The sequence below is a fragment of the Meles meles genome, chromosome 10 (assembly GCF_922984935.1).
Source record: "Meles meles chromosome 10, mMelMel3.1 paternal haplotype, whole genome shotgun sequence".
NCBI classification, from domain to species: Eukaryota; Metazoa; Chordata; class Mammalia; order Carnivora; family Mustelidae; genus Meles; species Meles meles.
The window spans coordinates 67,366,528-67,384,611 of record NC_060075.1 but is presented as its reverse complement, the minus strand read 5'-3'; the positions used below and the strand labels follow the sequence as shown (position 1 = coordinate 67,384,611).

The 18,084-nt window shown below is 34.0% G+C and overlaps 1 protein-coding gene across 7 annotated transcripts in view; it reads left to right on the top strand.

The window, feature by feature from the left end:
• The window catches only part of MIOS (meiosis regulator for oocyte development), a 38,126-nt gene extending 21,196 nt beyond the window's left edge, over positions 1-16,930 (top strand). For 5 of the 7 annotated variants that reach the window (XM_046021313.1, XM_046021315.1, XM_046021314.1 and 2 more), the window contains exons 7-12: positions 463-528; positions 1,338-1,496; positions 6,991-7,143; positions 8,343-8,547; positions 15,299-15,428; positions 16,267-16,930. In XM_046021313.1, coding sequence (XP_045877269.1) covers positions 463-528; positions 1,338-1,496; positions 6,991-7,143; positions 8,343-8,547; positions 15,299-15,428; positions 16,267-16,363 — 810 coding nt within the window. In that variant the 3' untranslated portion in view covers positions 16,364-16,930. The remainder of the gene's footprint in view (positions 1-462; positions 529-1,337; positions 1,497-6,990; positions 7,144-8,342; positions 8,548-15,298; positions 15,429-16,266) is intronic. The other 2 variants (XM_046021318.1, XM_046021319.1) reach the window with 2 other exon arrangements.
• The last annotated feature ends 1,154 nt before the right edge of the window (positions 16,931-18,084 follow it).

Below are 18,084 nucleotides of genomic sequence, written 5' to 3'. Positions count from 1 at the left end.
TCACAGTGGTATATTTACTGATAATTCACAGATTTCTTAGATTTGCTGATTAACTTAGCATCCCAGAAAAGATTTTCTCAGTTTCCTCACAATTAATTTCTGTGATGGAAGGATTTCATGACATCTAAATCTGTTGATACATAAATACATAAATCACTGCTTATATTTTAATGTTGCAGTTACATAAGACTGAACTGGAGTGTTTTTAAACTGAATTGGTCAGTATTTAAGATGTAGATTTTTACTTTGCAAGAATAACCTGAGCACTGAGTTTTTAGAGGGATACATTTAGAGGGATACATTTAGAGGGATACATCTTAGGCAACCAGTGGCTCTGCCAGTATATACACAATAATGTTACTAATACTTTTGAAAATAAAATTGTGTATTAAGTATGTAAAATAGTATGCAAGAATTTAAAACTCATAGCATCTACAAGTAATTTCTTGCTCTTCTTTTCAGTATGAAAATAAAGTTGCCGTACGTGACAGAGTGGCATTTGCTTGTAAATTCCTTAGTGATAGTCAGGTAAAAACTAATTTAATTTTGTATTTGAAGTAATTAATAGTTCCTCTTACTTGATTAAGAAACTAACTTTATGTACAAATATGTATGTGTAACATTTATATCTAAATTCTTCTTAAAAAGTAAAGTAATTGTTAGATCAAGGTACTGTAGACTTGTGTATCATAACCAGAATTATTTGTTTAAGAATCCTGACTTAATATTTTAGTTTATTTCTGTTTGTGGTGTATAGATAAAGGCATGGAACTCACGTCTTTGCAATGCTATAAAAGAATTCCTTCATTTCTTAATTCAGTAAAAGTATTGAATGCATATTCTGTGTGTATAGTGAGAAAGGAATGCCCAGGAACAACCAGTAATACAAGGTGCTAAGTGCTGTAATAATGAGGAAGTGTGGGGGAACACTGAGGACTCTTGGCTAGAGGTTGGGGTCCGATGAAGTCAGAGACCTTACCAAGAAGTGATTGTTTTTGATAATCTTCAAGTTCCCATTCATCTCAGATTTTGTGATTCTTTTAATAGCAAGAACTTTGCGAATACTGAGGGACAGTTCTCTTTAAATAATCACCCTCTATACTTATTTTATAGAATAATAAAACATAATAAATGCCTTTTTAAAAAAATTTTTAAATAATCACAGATACTGCATTGTAATTTATGATAGATACAGACTTCTTAAGAGATCTTTTCTGCAAGGGCTGTGTTTTAAAATGTTTTCTATAAAAATGAAATTATTCCTAAAGTATACATTTTGAAGCACAGAGTATATAGTGAAACAGTTTGCTTCAGAAAAATCACTTTGAATTTTCCAGTTAAATAGATATATTGAAAAGTTGACCAATGAAATGAAAGAGGCTGGAAATTTGGAAGGAATACTGCTTACAGGCCTTACTAAAGATGGAGTGGACTTAATGGAGAGTTATGTCGATAGAACTGGAGATGTCCAAACAGCAAGTTACTGCATGTTGCAGGTTAGTGCAGTGTGGCAGCAGCTTAAAGAAAAACAGTGGTTAACCATCTTCCTTCATTGAGTGGGTATGCCTTTTGCTTCCTTAGGATCTCTAGAAAGTATTTAATTTAATTTTTTTAATTTAAATTTTAGGTAATTAACATACAGTGCAATATTGTTTTCTAGGGCAGAATTCAGTGATTCATCACTTACATACGACACCCAGTGCTCATCATAACAAGTGCCCTCCTTAATACCTATCCCCCACCCACCTCCCTCCATCAACCCTCATTTCTCTACCTTTAAGAGTCTCTTACAGCTTGTTTCCCTCTCTCCTTTTTTTCTTTTCTCCATTCCCACTTGTTCATCTGTTTTCTTTCATAAATTCCCCATATAAGTGAGATCATATGGCATTTGTCTTTCTCTGGCTGACTTATTTCACTCTCTAGCTACATCCTTGTCATGGCAAGTGACACAATTTCATTCTTTCGATGGTTGAGTTAATGTTCCATTGTAAAGACCACATCTTCATTCATCAGTCGATGGACATTTGGGCTCTCTTCCATAGCTGAGCCATTGTGGAATTGCTGCTATAGACATTGGGGTGCATGTGTCCCTTTGAATCTGTATTTTTGTATTCTTTGGGTAAATACCTAGAAGTGCAATTGCTGAATCATAAGGTAGTTCTATTTTTAACTTTCAGAGGAACCTCCATACTGTTCTCCAGAGTGGTTGTATCAGTTTGTGTTCCACCAGCAGTGCAAGAGAGTTCCCCTTTCTCCTCATCCTCACTAACACCTCTGATTTCTCCTGTTAATTTTAGCCATCCTGACAAGTATGAGATGGTATTTCATTGTGGTTTTGATTTGTATTTATGTGATGCTGAGTGACGTTGAGCATCTTTTCGTGGGTCTTTTAGCCATTTGGATTTTTTTTTTTTTTTTTTTGAAAAGTGTCTATTCATGTTTTCTGCCTATTTCTTAACTGGATTATTTGTTTTTTTGGGGATCGAGTTTGTTAAGTTCTTTTTTTTTTAAATTAAGATTTTATTTATTTGACAGACAGAGATCACAGTTAGGCAGAGAGAGAGAGAAGAAGGGAAGCAGGCTCCCTGCTGAGCAGAGAGAGCCTGATGTGGGGCTTGATCCCAGCACCTTGGGATCCTGACCTGAGCCACAGGCAGAGGTTTTAACCCACTGAGCCACCGAGGTGCCCCGAGTTTGTTAAGTTCTTTGTAGATTTTGGATACCAACCTTTTATCTGATAAGGCATTTGCAAATAGCTTCTCCCATTCTGTAGGCTGCCTTTTAGTTTTGTTGATTGTTTCATTTGCTGTGCAGAAACTTTTTATCTTGATGAAGTCCCAGTGTATTTTTGGTTTTGTTTCCCTTGCCTCAGGAGACATGTCTGGTAAGAAGTTGCTGTCGCTGAGGTCAGAGGTTTCTGCCTGTGTTTTCCTTTGATGGTTTCCTGCCTTACATTTAGGTCTTTTATCCATTTTGAATTGTTTTTTGTGTATCGTATAAGAAAGTTATCCAGTTTCATTCTTTTCTATATTGCTATCCAGACACGATTTGTTAAAGAAATTGTCTTTTTCCCATTGGATATTCTTTCCCGCTTTATTGAAGATTAGTTGACCATATAATTGTGGGTTCAATTTTGGATTTTCTTTTCTGTTCCATTGATCTATGTGTCTGTTTTTGTGCCAGTACCATACTGTCTTGATGATTATCGCTTTGTAATATAGTTTGAAATCTAGAATCGTAATGCTTCCAGTTTTGTTTTTCTTTTTCAGAATTGTTTTGTCTATTAAGAGTCTTTTGTGGTTCCATACAAATTTTAGGATTGTCTGTTCTAGCTCTGTGAAAAATGTTGATGGTATTTTGATAGGGAATGCATTAAATGTGTAGATTGCTTTGGATTAGAAAGCATTTAACTTCAACCTTATCAGTTGAGCTGTAGCAGACTTCTACATTCTCTTACTGTCCATCAGCCTCCTGCACGGGTTATCCAGTTTTTCCTTTCATTTTGGGAATTGTTATTTTAAACTTATATAAAGTTCAAACAGAGCAGAGGAACCTCTCTCTAATTTGCCCAGTTCACAAAACTTTACCTTCTACAAAAGAGATTACCTTTCCCTGATCTGAACTAAGTCTCGCTTGAAGTGCAGAAAGCAAGTTATACCACAATTCTCTTCACTCTCATTTTCCCTTTTTCTGAATTGGGGTAACCAGTTCATCAATTTACTCTTAGTTCTTACTGTCCAGCAGTTAAGAAGAGATTTCTGTCAAAGGTTCCCTTCTTTATTTTTGATAGAAATATGGTGAAAATTTAGAACATTTCCCTGAGATTTCCTATAGCCTTCCAGCTAATCTTATCCTTTCATGGTATCCTTTTTCCTATCCCCTTCCTTTCAGACACTTAATAGCATGCTCTGTACTGGGTAAACGTAGTAAAATGCCCCCTCCAACCCTGCCTTCTTATGAATAAATATAGATCCTGACCTATGAGCCACAGTATAAACCTAGCAACTTACCAGGCCACTGCCCATTCTATAATAAAGTATATAATTTTTTTCTTACTGAAATGAGTTTGCATCTATTAAATCAAACTGTGGATATGTGGCTACAGAGTGCAAATAGCCTTATATTGTTTATGGAGAGAAGTCAGCTATTATAATTATTGTCTCCCTATGTAATGTTTCATTTTCCCTTCGGCTGCTTTTGATTTTCAGCAGTTTACCCTCAATGCCTAGTTGTACGTCTTTCTGCCCTGTATGTGGTTCACAGAGCTTCTTGGATCTGCAAGTCAGTGTTTTTCATTAGTTTTGCAAAGTTTGGGTGTATTATTTCTTTATATATGTATTTTCTGTTTCAATCTCATTCTCTTCTCTTTTTTGGGCTCATATTATGTATATATTAAACCATTTCATAGTGTTCATAGATATCTGAGGCTTTGTTCATTTTCTTTCCATCCTTTTTTCCTCACTTCTTCAAATTGGTTAAATGCTGTTGATTTGTTCATTGACTCTTATGTCATATGACGTTAAGTTTTTCAGCACATTCTTTTTTTTTTTTTAAGAGTTTATTTATTTATTTGACAGACAGAGATCACAGGTAGCAGAGAGTGAGAGGGAAGCAGGCTCCCTGCTGAGCAGAGAACTGGATGTGGGGCTCAATCCCAGGACCCTGAGATCATGACCTGAGCCAAAGGCAGAGAGAGGCTTTAACCCACTGAGCCACCCATGTGCCCCTCAGCACATTCTTAATTTCAGCTCTTGTATAATTTAGTGTTAGAATCTGTTTTTTTTTAATAGTTTACATTTTTCACTCCGATCCCTATGTGCACACTAATTGAGCATATGTCAATAGCTGCATTCAGGATTTTACCTGCTAACTCTAACATGGGCTATTTTAGGCTTAGTTTCTGTTGACTGCCTTTTTTCCTTGACTTTCAACTATATTTACCTGCTTGTGTCTCATAGTTTTTCATTTGAATATTGGATGTTATGTATAGTACATTATAGAGATCTGGGTTCTTTTACCTTTTTCTGAAGAATGTTGATTAATGCTTTTGGAGTTCAGTTACTTGCTGCTCACTTTGGTCTTAAAGTTTTGTTACTGTGGATCTATGGGCAGCTCAAGTTATTTCCCAAGCCTTTCCAATCTTAATCTCTGAACTGTTTTCCTCTGTAGATTTTGTTGCAGCTTAATTTTAGGTTTATTGATTTATATAGATCTAGAGAAGATTTATCAAATATGAATTGTCCAAATTCTTTCTGAGTTTATCCTTACTGCCATGGAAGGAGAAAGAGTGGGGTATGAAGATTTCTCCCTTTTTCTGTGAATTTTCTTTTTTATTTTATTTTATTTTTTAAAGATTTTATTTATTTGACAGAGATCACAAGTAGGCAGAGAGAGAGAGGAAGGGAAGCAGGCTCCCCATTGAGCAGAGAGCCCAATGCGGGGCTCAATCCCAGGACCCTGAGATCATGACCTGAGCCGAAGACAGAGGCTTTAATCCACTGAGCCACCCAGGCACCCTGAATTTTCTTTTTAAACTAGGAGTTATATTCTACTTCAGTGCTTAGTTCTGGCTAGTTGGTCATTATCAGAACTAGGAGGATGTTTACTTTTTTTTTTTTTTTTTTAAGATTTTGTTTATTTATTTGACAGAGAGAGATCACAAGTAGGCAGAGAGGCAGGCAGAGAGAGTGAGAGGGAAGCAGGCTCCCTTCAGAGCAGAGAGCCGGACGTGGGACTGGATCCCAGGACCCTGAGATCATGACCCGAGCCGAAGGCAGCGGCTTAAACCACTGAGCCACCCAGGCGCCCCGGATGTTTACTTTTTTAAGGGGTGAAATTATCAGCTATGAGTTTTCCACATGTTCTTTTAGCTGGATTTACCTCTGATAACAGAAATGAATACCTAATTAATAGGGGAAAGATAAGCTCCTTCTGTTTTGATAGAATGTCTAAAGATAGATTGTCTGTTAGCTATTACAGGTTTCTTCCCTTTTTCCGTAAGTGATATACATTAAGTTCTCTCTAACATTTTACCTTTCTGTCTGGTACCCCAAAACTGGGCTTCAGATTGATGCCCGTGGCATCATTGGGAGTTGAGACTTTCTCTACTTTCTTTATCATGTGAACTTAAGGAAGATATCTTGGACAGGGCTAAAAGCATTCTATGAAAACCCAAAGCAAGTGCAGGTGAAATGTGAAATGTCACAGCTGCCAGGGAAAATACACCTCTAGGAAGAGCCTTACTGGCAAGAAATTGAAGTTCTTATTGAGAAGAAATCTAAAGTAAGCTTAAGGTAAAGAAATTGTTGCTTTTCATTATGGCCTGGGATAGAAAAATGAAAGAAGATTTTTGGTTTGGTTTTGGGGTTGTTTTTTGCTTTTGTTTTTGTTTTAATTTTTAAAGTAATAAATATATGTTTTAATTGAGGGCAAAAGAGAGGATAAACAGGTTTAACTTTCAGATAAATATGTGTACAAAAGGAGCATCTCCATGCACAGTACATGCTAGATACAAAGGATGAGGTTCAGTATTATTTTAAATGTGATGAAGTAATTTTGGTATGCATTTGGATTAAATAGTAACCAGATTTTATGAATGCAGGGGTTTTAATTTTGGGGACAAAGTATTCACATCACTTTTTGTTGTATTCAAGTAGGAAAGTGAATTGTTTACTCTTGGGTCCTTAATTTAAATAAGGGATAGAGAATTACACTTTCCTGGCCAGGATTAATGATAATGTATATAGTACGTACTTATGTCATTAGTAGAGGCCAGCTTAAAGAAATTAAAGAAGTTTCCGTCAATTATTTTATCTTTACCCTCATTATTTTATCTTTTTATCCTCATTATTTTGTCTTTACCCTCATCAGCTTTTGGCAAAAAGGGAGCCTATTTCTTCTGTGTGACTCATACTCATATGTTACTTGGACTTGTGTGGCTTAGCCAGAAAAATTTTAGACAACTGTATTAACTCATATTTTCTTTTTTAGGGTTCTCCTTTAGATGTTCTTAAAGATGAAAGAGTTCAGTACTGGATTGAGAATTATAGAAATCTTTTAGATGCCTGGAGGTTTTGGCACAAACGAGCTGAGTTTGATATTCATAGGAGTAAGTTGGATCCCAGTTCTAAGCCTTTAGCACAGGTAAGTAAGTACATTATTTTGGGGAGAATCAAATTGTAACATATGCTTAATGTAGCTCAAAGAGAAGTGTTCACAGCATGTGATATTGGGTAAATTTAGAGCTCAATTTAATAAATTATTATTAGCTCATCCTTTTGGTTATGAGTAGCTATTAATGCTTTATTTATCCCAGACGTCACTCCATCCTTGACCATCTTGTTTTTTCGGTCCTGCCACTTCCTAACGATCAGCTCAGTGGCTTGTGCTTGAGTCTGAGCTAGAGCAAACAACAGCAGGCCTAGAGGGTCTTCGGCAAACCTAAATCAATCCTAGAGTTCTTTTCTAGTTTATTCCAAGCCCTTTCCAAATCCCAACTATTATACTGTCTTATAAATTCCATTTATATATTAAATTTTTCTGCATTATTTAGGTGTAATAAGGCAGGATTTGGCTTTTTTTCTCTATTGTCTAATTTAATATGGAAATTGTTTTACTATTTTAAAAAACATGAGCTCAGTTATCACATGAAACACAACATGAGATCACTGTATCTAAATTTGGACGTTAAATACTGAGTATATCCTCAATGTGAGCACTGGATGGTGCTGTTTTCTTGTTTTAGAAAGTTGAGGAATTAGTGATTATTTTAAAACAACCTGAGTTTTCGTAAAATAGCGTTACATGATAATATTTGTTATTAATCTGTATGTGTTTAAGAGCCCAGGAATTAATATAAAAGCAAAATGAACATTTTATATTACTATTATTCTAAAATTTTAGCTGTTTGACATTATAGGGTCCTTAACTCCTTTTTGTCTTAGGAAATGAATGCTTGCTTTATAAGAAAATTTGGTCGAGGAGATATAATCATTGAACTTTGGATCAGAACTTACACTGGGTTATTTTGTAATATTCCAATGTGAATTCTGAAGTCTTTGTTATTTCTAAAATGTTGTTATCTAATGTTTCCAAGTTTTTCTGCAGATGTCAGTGGTGTTAGAAAGGATATAACTAAACAAAGGTAACAGAGAAGAAGTACTCAATGTCACTGCTAAGTGGAAATCCTAGATGAAAGCTAGTCAAATTTAGCAGATAACAAATTATTTTATAATATAAAGTAAACCTTAAAAATTATTTAAGAATAGTTTGTTAGGATCAGACTTTGAATTTTATTTATAAAGTTTGCGTTATTCTTACTCCTCCTTTTATTCGTTGTATAGGTGTTTGTGAGTTGCAATTTTTGTGGCAAGTCGATCTCCTACAGCTGTTCAACTGTGCCTCATCAGGGCAGAGGTTTTAGTCAGTATGGTGTCAGTGGGTCACCAACAAAATCTAAAGTCACAAGTTGCCCTGGCTGTCGAAAACCCCTTCCTCGATGTGCACTTTGCCTCATTAATATGGGAACACCTGTTTCTAGCTGTCCCGGTATGACATAATTCTATAATATATTTTCTGGGCTGAAATTGTTTCTACATAACTGATTTAATGTTGTCAATAGAAGACTTACAAGGTTGGATTTATATTATTTCTAGGAATAAGCCACTTTGCTGGCTCAGAGATTTTGTATTTCCTGAATTTGTAAAAATCTATACATTAAAAGTAAAATCTGTATTCATGATATCACAAGTAACCTCACAATGATAGTCCATTTAAAGTTTGTGAAAAGATCTTAAATATGAAGTAATCCTATACTACACTATTTTCTTACCACTTTTTCTAAGAGGAGATCCCTCAGATTTTTTGTTTAAAAGTCAATGCACCCTCATTTATTAACAAATACCTTGTACGCATAAGGACCTTTTGGTTCTCAAAGCACTTTCATATCCTTTTTTTTTTTTTTTAAGATTTTATTTATTTATTTGACTGACAGAGATCACAAGTAGATAGAGAGGCAGGCAGAGAGAGAGGAAGGGAAGCAGGCTCCCTGCTGAGCAGAGAGCCCAATGAGGGGCTAGAGCCAAATGAGGGGCTCGATCCCAGGACCCCGGGATCATGACCTGAGCCGAAGGCCATCCTGAGCCATCTGAGCCATCCAGGTGCCCCCATATTCTCTTTTTTAATCTTCAAAATCTACCTGTGAATATGTAGAGAAAGTGTAAGTCTAGAAATCACATCCCTTTACTTTCAAGTTTTGGTGATGCTTTTGCTATATTTGTCAGTTATGTAGTGAATATGTGTATTTTTTTAATGGTTAGAAGTATTATGATTATTGTTTACTGCTTATGGTACATATAGAAAAAAAATTCTGAGAACAGTAGATAGTTGAATATAATGTATCCAGTGGCTAGAAATAGTTATTTATTTAACTTGAAAATTACACTGTGGCAGAAATTTTAATTGAAAACATTTAAGAATTTAGCATACTGGTATAATCAAGAACTGGATATGGTGTGAGAATGCCTATTGTATTAGTTCTAGCTCTGTGACATTCAGTCTGTAACACTGAGTTACTTTAGCCCTCGTTTATATAAGGTGTTAGAGGGAGATTCTTTTTAATTATGAAATTTTGTAATTCTGTTCTGCAGTTGGTTCATATCAATAGTTTGTTTTATATTAACATCTGTGAAGGAGGTTTGCTGGTATCATTGGATACCTGAATAATTACACCTGAATATTTGTTATATAATATATATTATACACTATAATATAATACTGTATTATGTATTATATATAATTATATAATTACACCTGAATAATTATTTTTCAAGTTTGATGCCCTTTTTTAACAAAGGCAATTTGTAATGTTTTCAAATTTATATATTAGTTTTCATTTAAATTTTAATCAAGGATTTTCATTTGTATTTTATATATTGTTATATATATTATATATATATTATATATTGTATATAATATATATATTATATATTGTTGATCACTTTTATGGTCCTGATACTAGTAAATAGAAAATAATTTGGAATAAAAATCCTCTACAGGAAAAGAACAAGACAAAATATTGCATAAATAAGTCATATATGAACTGGGGTACATAAAAATTGTTGGATTCAATACATCTTTCAGACCATAAGCCCCAGGAAGCTATAGTGGCATGAGTACTATTCTTTCTGTGCTAGATATTAACTTTTCAATCTTTTTTATTTTTGAAATAGGTTAAAAAAAAGAAAATCAGTTTTCTAAAATTTGAAGGAAAAGCAAAGCATTTCAACCTCTCTGTTATAGAGACTGTTAATGAATGAATATTCAATACTCAGGTTTATAAAGTTAACATTTTTTCATATTTGCTTCAGAAATTTGCTTCAGTAATAATTTTTTGTGTATATGAATGCTTATTAAGATAAGACTGAAATGCTGAGATAAATCAAAGATCCTTGTGAAGCTTATAGTATAAAATGAGCATGGATAAAATAAGAAATGATATGTTTAAGAAAATAAATAGTGGTCTGGAATCCCTTAACCTGCCATTCCAAAATCTCTAAAAAGATCTGAAAATCCTATGATCAAAAACAAACAAAAAACCTGTTCAGAATTGACATGAGGCTATTAAGGCCTTTGATTACAGAATGCTGCCTCAGACTTTCCTGGAATTGCCGTGTTTGCTCATTATTTCTCTAAAATCCCAAACATTCTGTATTCTGAAACATGTTTAGCTCCCTGAGGTGAATAAGGAACATTGTATAAAAAAAGTAGCAGGAAACTTGAAAGAGGGAAACATTACTTCTTTTTGAAGGATATCTGGAAAACTTCAGAAAGAAGATGCTGTTTAAGCAGGTCCTTTAAAAAAGTTTGGGAGTGAAGATTTTAGAGAAGCCTTTCTAGGTGTGGACAGGAATGAAAGGCATGAACTAGGGTAGAGATTGGTGAATGTAAGTACAGAGAGTATATGGGAACTAACAGGTGCATCTGTGTGACAAGGGCCTAGGAAAGTAAATCAAGAAATAAATTTGCTAGGAAAATTAGGGAAACAATGTATAATCTTTAAAGGATTGCTGAGCTGAGTTAATTGTGAAATACAGTTACCCTTGAATAACATGAGGGTTAGTGGCACCAACCTCTGAATAGTCAAAAATCTAGGTATAAGTCTTGACTCCTCCAAAATTTAACTACTACTAGTTTGCTGTTTACTGGAAGCCTTACTAATAACATAAACAGTTGATTAACATGTATTGTATACTTTGTGTATTTATATACTGTATTCTTATGGTAAAGTAAGCTAGGAAAAATAAAATGTTAAGAAAATCATAAGGAAAAGAAAATATATTTACAGTACCATACTGCAGAAAATCCACACGCAAGCAGATCCACACAGTTCAAACTCATTTTTCAACGGTTAGCTGTAATAAATGTATTCTTTTTTAATATATAAAATCAGAAGGTTCTGAGTTCCAAAATAAGACAGGACCTAATAGAAATAAAATGCTAGCTTGAAGCAGTTTAAAGATTGGGGTGTACAAACCCCCCTGATTCTTTGTCTGCAGTTAGAGATGTCATCCATCCATCATGGTTCATGATCCAAATGGCCAGGATTTCCATAAGCTTATTTAACTGAGGGTTGCATATTTTTATACTCAATTGTGCTTTAAAGATTGGAATTCTATTGAAAATAATGTTTATAATTATTGTTTGTAATTATTTATAAATAATTATAACTATGATGTTTGTTATAAATATTTAGCATTTTAAATCTTTGTTCGTTTTTGTTTTTTTAAAGATTTTATTTATTTATGAGAGAGAGAGGATGAGAGAGAGCATGAGAGGGGAGAGGTCAGTGGGAGAAGCAATCTCCCTGCTGAGCAGGGAGCTGGATGTGGAACTCAATCCCAGGACTCTGGGGTCATGACCTGAGCCGAAGGCAGTTGCTTAACCAACTGAGCCACCCAGGCGCCCAACAGATTTAGCATTTTATACATTATTTATTCAACAAGTATCTAACACCTATTGTTCTAAGTACCAGGAATGTTACAGTGAACCAAAAAAGACAAAAATCCCTGCCCTTATAGAGCTTAATATAAAGGAGTGATGCCTTTTTTAGAGTTAGATAATGTACTGGTTTCCTTCTTACTTGTAGTAGTAGTAGTAGTAGTAGTAGTAGCAGTAATAGTAGTAGTAGTATAGTAGTAGGTAATGACTACATGAAACCCTAGTTTCTTCAACTGTTCTATAGCACTTACCTTTGTAATTCAGTATGAATCTTTTAAAAGTTAAAACTATCTAAAATTTAAAAAATGAAAGTTAAAACTATTTAATCTTTTTTGAGTATAGTTGACACACAATGTTTCATAAGTTTGAGGTGTACATCTTAGTAATTTGACAAGTTGATACACTGTGCCTTTTTCACCACAAGTGTACCTACCATTTGTCCTATTACATCACTATTATAGTATCATTGACTGTATTCCTTATGCTCTGCTTTTTGTTACTTACTCATTCCATAATTGGAGGCCTGTATTTCCCTCTCCCCTTAACCCATTTTGCTTAACCCCCAACATCTTTCCTCTGCCAACCATCAATCACTTTGTTCTTTGTATTTATGGGTCTGATCTGCTTTTTGTCTATTTTTTTTATTCCATTTACGTATGGAATTGTATGGTATTTGTCCTTTTTAGTCTGACTAATTTCATTTAGCATGATACCCTCTAGGTCCATTCATGTTGTCTCAAATGACACGATGTCATCCTTTTTATGGCTTTGTAATATTACTTGTATATGTATACCACATTTTCCTTATCCATTTGTCTATTGATGAAGACTTAGGTTGCTTCCATGTCGTGGCTATTGTAAATAATGCTGCAATAAACATAGGGGTGCATATACCTTTTTGAGTTAGTGTTTTCATTTTCTCTGAGTAAATACCCAATATTGGAATTAATGAATCATATAGTAATTCTGTTTTTAATTTCTTGAGGAACCTTCATACTGTTTTCCACAGTGGCTGCTCTGTTTGCATTCCCCACACTTCATAAGAGTTCCTTTTTCTCCATATCCTTGCCAACACGTGTTGTTTCTTATCTTTTTGATTCTACCCATCTCACAGGGGTCAGGTGATATCTCATTATGGTTTTGACTTGTATTTTCGTGATGATTAGTGATGTATATCTTTTCGTGTGTATGTCTTTAGAAAAACATCTCAGATTCTCTGTCCATTTTTTAATAGGATTGTGTGTTTTCTTGTGTTGAGTTATGTAAGTTCTTTATATAATATTTTGGTTATTAACTCCCTATCAGATATATCATTTGCTAAAGCTCCTTGGTCTTTAAAAAGCCTTTTTCATGTGGCAGTGAGGTAGACCTTAATATTTTCAGCTTCATCAGAGAAACATAAGGAGTAAACTGTCCTGGATCCAGTCTGTTTTCCGTGTGTTAGAAGTTTAAAAAACAAAGTGAAACTCACTTAATGAGTTCTATACAATATAAAATAGTTCATCTTTAAAAGGTCTATTTTCTTTCTGTTTGTTTTCTTCCTCTTCCCTTTCATTGTGAATCATTTTTATGAAGTTTTTGTAAGAATTTCAGTGTATTTACATCTTAACCACCTATACATATTATATCTTCAATCACCCATAAATCCTTTACTATCATTAGCAAAAACAGATGGGTATTTTTAAAAAAACTGTTTGTAAGACTATCTTTGTAGTCTTAAATTATGACCAGGAATGGTCTAGGTAAAATTTTGAACACAGCATCATGTGTTAATAGGTATACAATTGCTTAATTAAACTTAATATTTTTACTTAACTCATTTTTCTATTCCTGTCCCTAATTATATATGATCTTAAAATATTTTAATTTGATCTGTTTTAGAACAAAAGAAAACATTAAGATAGCCACAATTAATAGAATGAGCATTTTTTGAGCACTAAAAGTTATGTAAATATATATGTGAAGATACACACATATAAACATGAATGTGTAATAATACATTTTTCTTTAACTTTTTGGTTAACTGTAATACAGATAGGAAAAATATATCAGGTACTATGATAAATCAAACATCAATGAAGCCTCTGTCCTGGTTAAGATAACATTGACTGTACCAGTGCCTTTTCTCATTATTCCCTGCCTACTACTACCTCTTTCCTCTTTCCCAGAGGTAATTACTGCTCTAAGTTGTGTGTTATTTGGTTCCTTGATTATCTGTATAGTTCTATCACATATTTAGTTTTGTCTGTGTTTTAAGTTTCATATGAATGAATCTTACAGAATATATCCTTTGGCTTACTTTATTTTGTTCAACATTGATTTTGGGTTCTTTTAATGATGCTGATGAATGTAGCTGTAGTTTATTCATATTTCATTAGTATTTGGTATCCCTCCCTTTTAAAAGATTTTATTTATTTATTCATTTGACAGACACGGAGAGAGGGAACACAAGCTGGGGGAGTGGGAGAGGGAGAAGCAGGCTTCCCACTGAGCAGGGAGTCCAATGTGGGACTTGATCCCAGGACCCTGGGATCGTGAACTGAGCCAAAGGCAGATGCAGATGCTTAACGACTGAGCCACTCAGGCACCCCAGTATTTGGTATTCCATTCAGGACTGTAACACGGTTTTTTCCACTCTGCTATGGTTGTGGACACTTCGGTTGTTTACAGATTTTTAATGTTACGAACAATATTGTTGTGAACATTTCTGCATATGAATCCTTTTGGCATGTATAGAAGTTTCTCTAGTGTATGTACCTAGAAGTAAAATTACTAAACAATACTGTTTGCTCATGTTTTCCTTTGGATTTTTATGTCTGTTCAAGGAGAAAGATTGGCCTATAATCTGCCTTTCTCATGTTATCTTTGTCTGCTTTTGTTATTCAAGTTATGCCAGCCTTAGGAAGTGCATTGCAGCATTTTCCCCAATGTTTTTTGGAAAAGTTTGTATAGATGAAAATTACCTGTTCCTTCAGGGTTTGGTAGAACTCAGCTATAAACTGGATGTGGTATTTTCTCTGTGGGAAGATTTTAAACTGATTGTTTTTCCAAGGTTATTAATTCAGATTGCTTCTTACTGGATTTGATAACTGAGATTTTTCCATTTTTTATTGACTATTAAAAATGTAAGGAAACTCCTGTTATCCAGTAGTTTTTCAAACTAAACTAGATCGTGGCATTAACATTGCTATTTCAGTATGATGTGTGATTTGTATTTTGATGTAGTTTTAGAAATACCTTTTAAGAAACTTTGAATAAAATATTTTGACAGTTAATGAAGATAATTTTCTTTAACCCATAGGAGGATCCAAATCAGATGAAAAAGTAGACTTGAGCAAGGATAAAAAATTAGCTCAATTTAACAACTGGTTCACATGGTGTCACAATTGCAGGCATGGTGGACATGCTGGTCATATGCTTAGTTGGTTCAGGTAATCAGTACATTTCTTCTTTAATAGGCTTGGAGTTGGAGGAGGTAGAGCAGATGGTCTTTTAAATAGTTCAGGTGTATATAGCCAAAGAATAAATTTCTTTTTTGATGTCACTTGAGTTAACAAAGGTGGTGTCACCATTTCTGTCATGAAATATCCTATGTAATCTTAAAGTATAGAATTAACACTTACATAGAAGAAATAGTTTAAATATTATGTATGGGTTAAATGTTTGAATAGCATTATTTGAAGAGAGGATATGTTTATAGTTTTGTTTTTTTACAACTAGCCTAATATTCTATCATAGTATGTAATTGAAATTAGAAATTAAATGATGGAGTATACTTATCAAACAACTGTATCAGTTATCATCTAAATATTATCAAACAACTGTATCAGTTATCATCTAAATAAACTTCTTCTATAGTAAGTAAGCACTTCATGCAATAGAGACTCAAGCCATATTTAGTTCTATTTTAAGTAGTGCTGGTGGTCCTTTACTCCTTGTTGCTATAACTTATGCCCAGTTTGTGATGTTGGTTTTAATTAAAACTCCAAGCACATCCCTGTCACTTTCCTAACTATAAATCAGGTATCTTGTTATGTATTTAAAAGGTAAAGCAATTCACTTTTCAGTAACTTTCTCCCCAATTCAGTTTGTCAGTCATTTTTTATTTAATTCTTTTCATGCTTTTTGTCTTTGGGTTTTAATTCCTGTATTTTTCCAAATACCATTTTGAACATTGCATTCTGCATAGAGATAGGTATATAGGTAAATGTATGTGTATGTATATGCTTAATTTAGATTTTTAACTGTCACTTGACCTATTTTTTTTAGGGACCATGCAGAGTGTCCCGTTTCTGCATGCACTTGTAAATGTATGCAGTTGGATACGACAGGAAATCTGGTACCTGCAGAGACTGTCCAGCCATAAAATGTTATCATCTAAAGAGAAACCTTCAAGTGTGGAGCTTTCTAATAGATGTCCTTCATAGCTCAAAAACGTACCTCAGAGCAAGTCACTCATGACTTTCCTGTAATGGGAAAATAAATCATTCTATCAAATCAGCAATTTGATGTTTGAGTGATTTTGATGTGCTTCACAGAGACAAATGCTGCTGAAGTGAACATCAGCGTGTGGGCATGAATTCTGTTCAGTAGGTTGAAAAGTTCATTTTGGAAGAGTTTTATAGGGCTTGTTGAAATTATGAACACTATGCAAGCAGAGTTTCTGGAATAACCAAGAACAGACCTTGAACCTGTATCTTCTAAGCTGAAATTGGCTATCATTTCAGTAAAATCTGTATGCCTTTTAAAGTAGAATAAAATGACCAATTTTTTACCTTTAGAATTGGAGAAGCTCTACCCCACACTGGAATAAATTTCATCAAGGTATGGTTGGTATATATTTCTTAAGGAGTCTTTTCCTTCATACACTTTCATTTCAAGATGAGAAATCTTTTGGCACAGATCATTATTGTCTTCCTGAGAAAAACCAAAATTGAGAATGTATTTTATTTTATTTTTTTTTTTTAATTTTTTTTCCCCTTTTTATTAATTTTTTCAGCGTAACAGTATTCATTCTTTTTGCACAACACCCAGTGCTCCATGCAAAACGTGCCCTCCCCATCACCCACCACCTGTTCCCCCAACCTCCCACCCCTGACCCTTCAAAACCCTCAGGTTGTTTTTCAGAGTCCATAGTCTCTTATGGTTCGCCTCCCCTCCCCAATGTCCATTGGGGAGAATGTATTTTAATACTTCTTCTTTTCTGAGGAGAAAACTATGTATCATTTCAGCAGAACATGCTATAAAATTTTCAGTTTTTCAGCCTTTTGTTTTCCAGTGTCTTCATTTGTCTTCAAAGCTTTCTCCCCATTAATTTATCATCTTACACTCATCATCTCAGAGCATCTTCCTGAAAGCCTATGCAAGATTATAGGGGACTAACCATTCAGCCGAACCTGCGTCAGTGTGTCCTACTCTCAGATTTCCTCATAGTATGGAATACTCTGTTTTCGAAGGTAACCTGGGAGCTGTTGGGGAGAACAGGGTCACTTTGGAGACAGTTGTTATGCTTTAAATGTGAGTTTCTAAAAGTAAGTATATTTGAGCCAATTCAGGAACTTTGTTTAAAAATTTTATTCTTTTCCTTTTTCACAGCTAAGTAGGAGAGAAATACAAAGGATTTGTGGTAGGCTTCTCTGCCTGACATATATAGAGTATTGAACTGAATTTCATAGTTGAAGTTGTATTTATAGATAAAATAAAAGGAAGCATAAAAATTATTGTATAGATTTTGGAGAAAGAAATATCTTAAGCTAAATAATTTTAAGAGATTTTGTGTAGCAGTTTTACTCAGTGGAATTAATATCAGTTACATTAGTTTGTGGTGTGACCTAAATGGAAAAGTGGATTCAATTTATTTTTACTCTGAGATCTGATGCAAAAAGCACTCTTTAGGGAGAACATTGTGTATCTATCTATTGCATATCTACTGTAAACATCTCACCTAGATGGCAGTCTTCTTTTAAGTTGAAAGAATTTGGAATAGTTAGAATTTTTTTTTTTTAACAAAGGTTGCTATAAAGGGGACTTTTTTCCAGTTTTCTTTTAAGTGAATCTTCCTGACTTCATTTTACTAAAATAGAACCT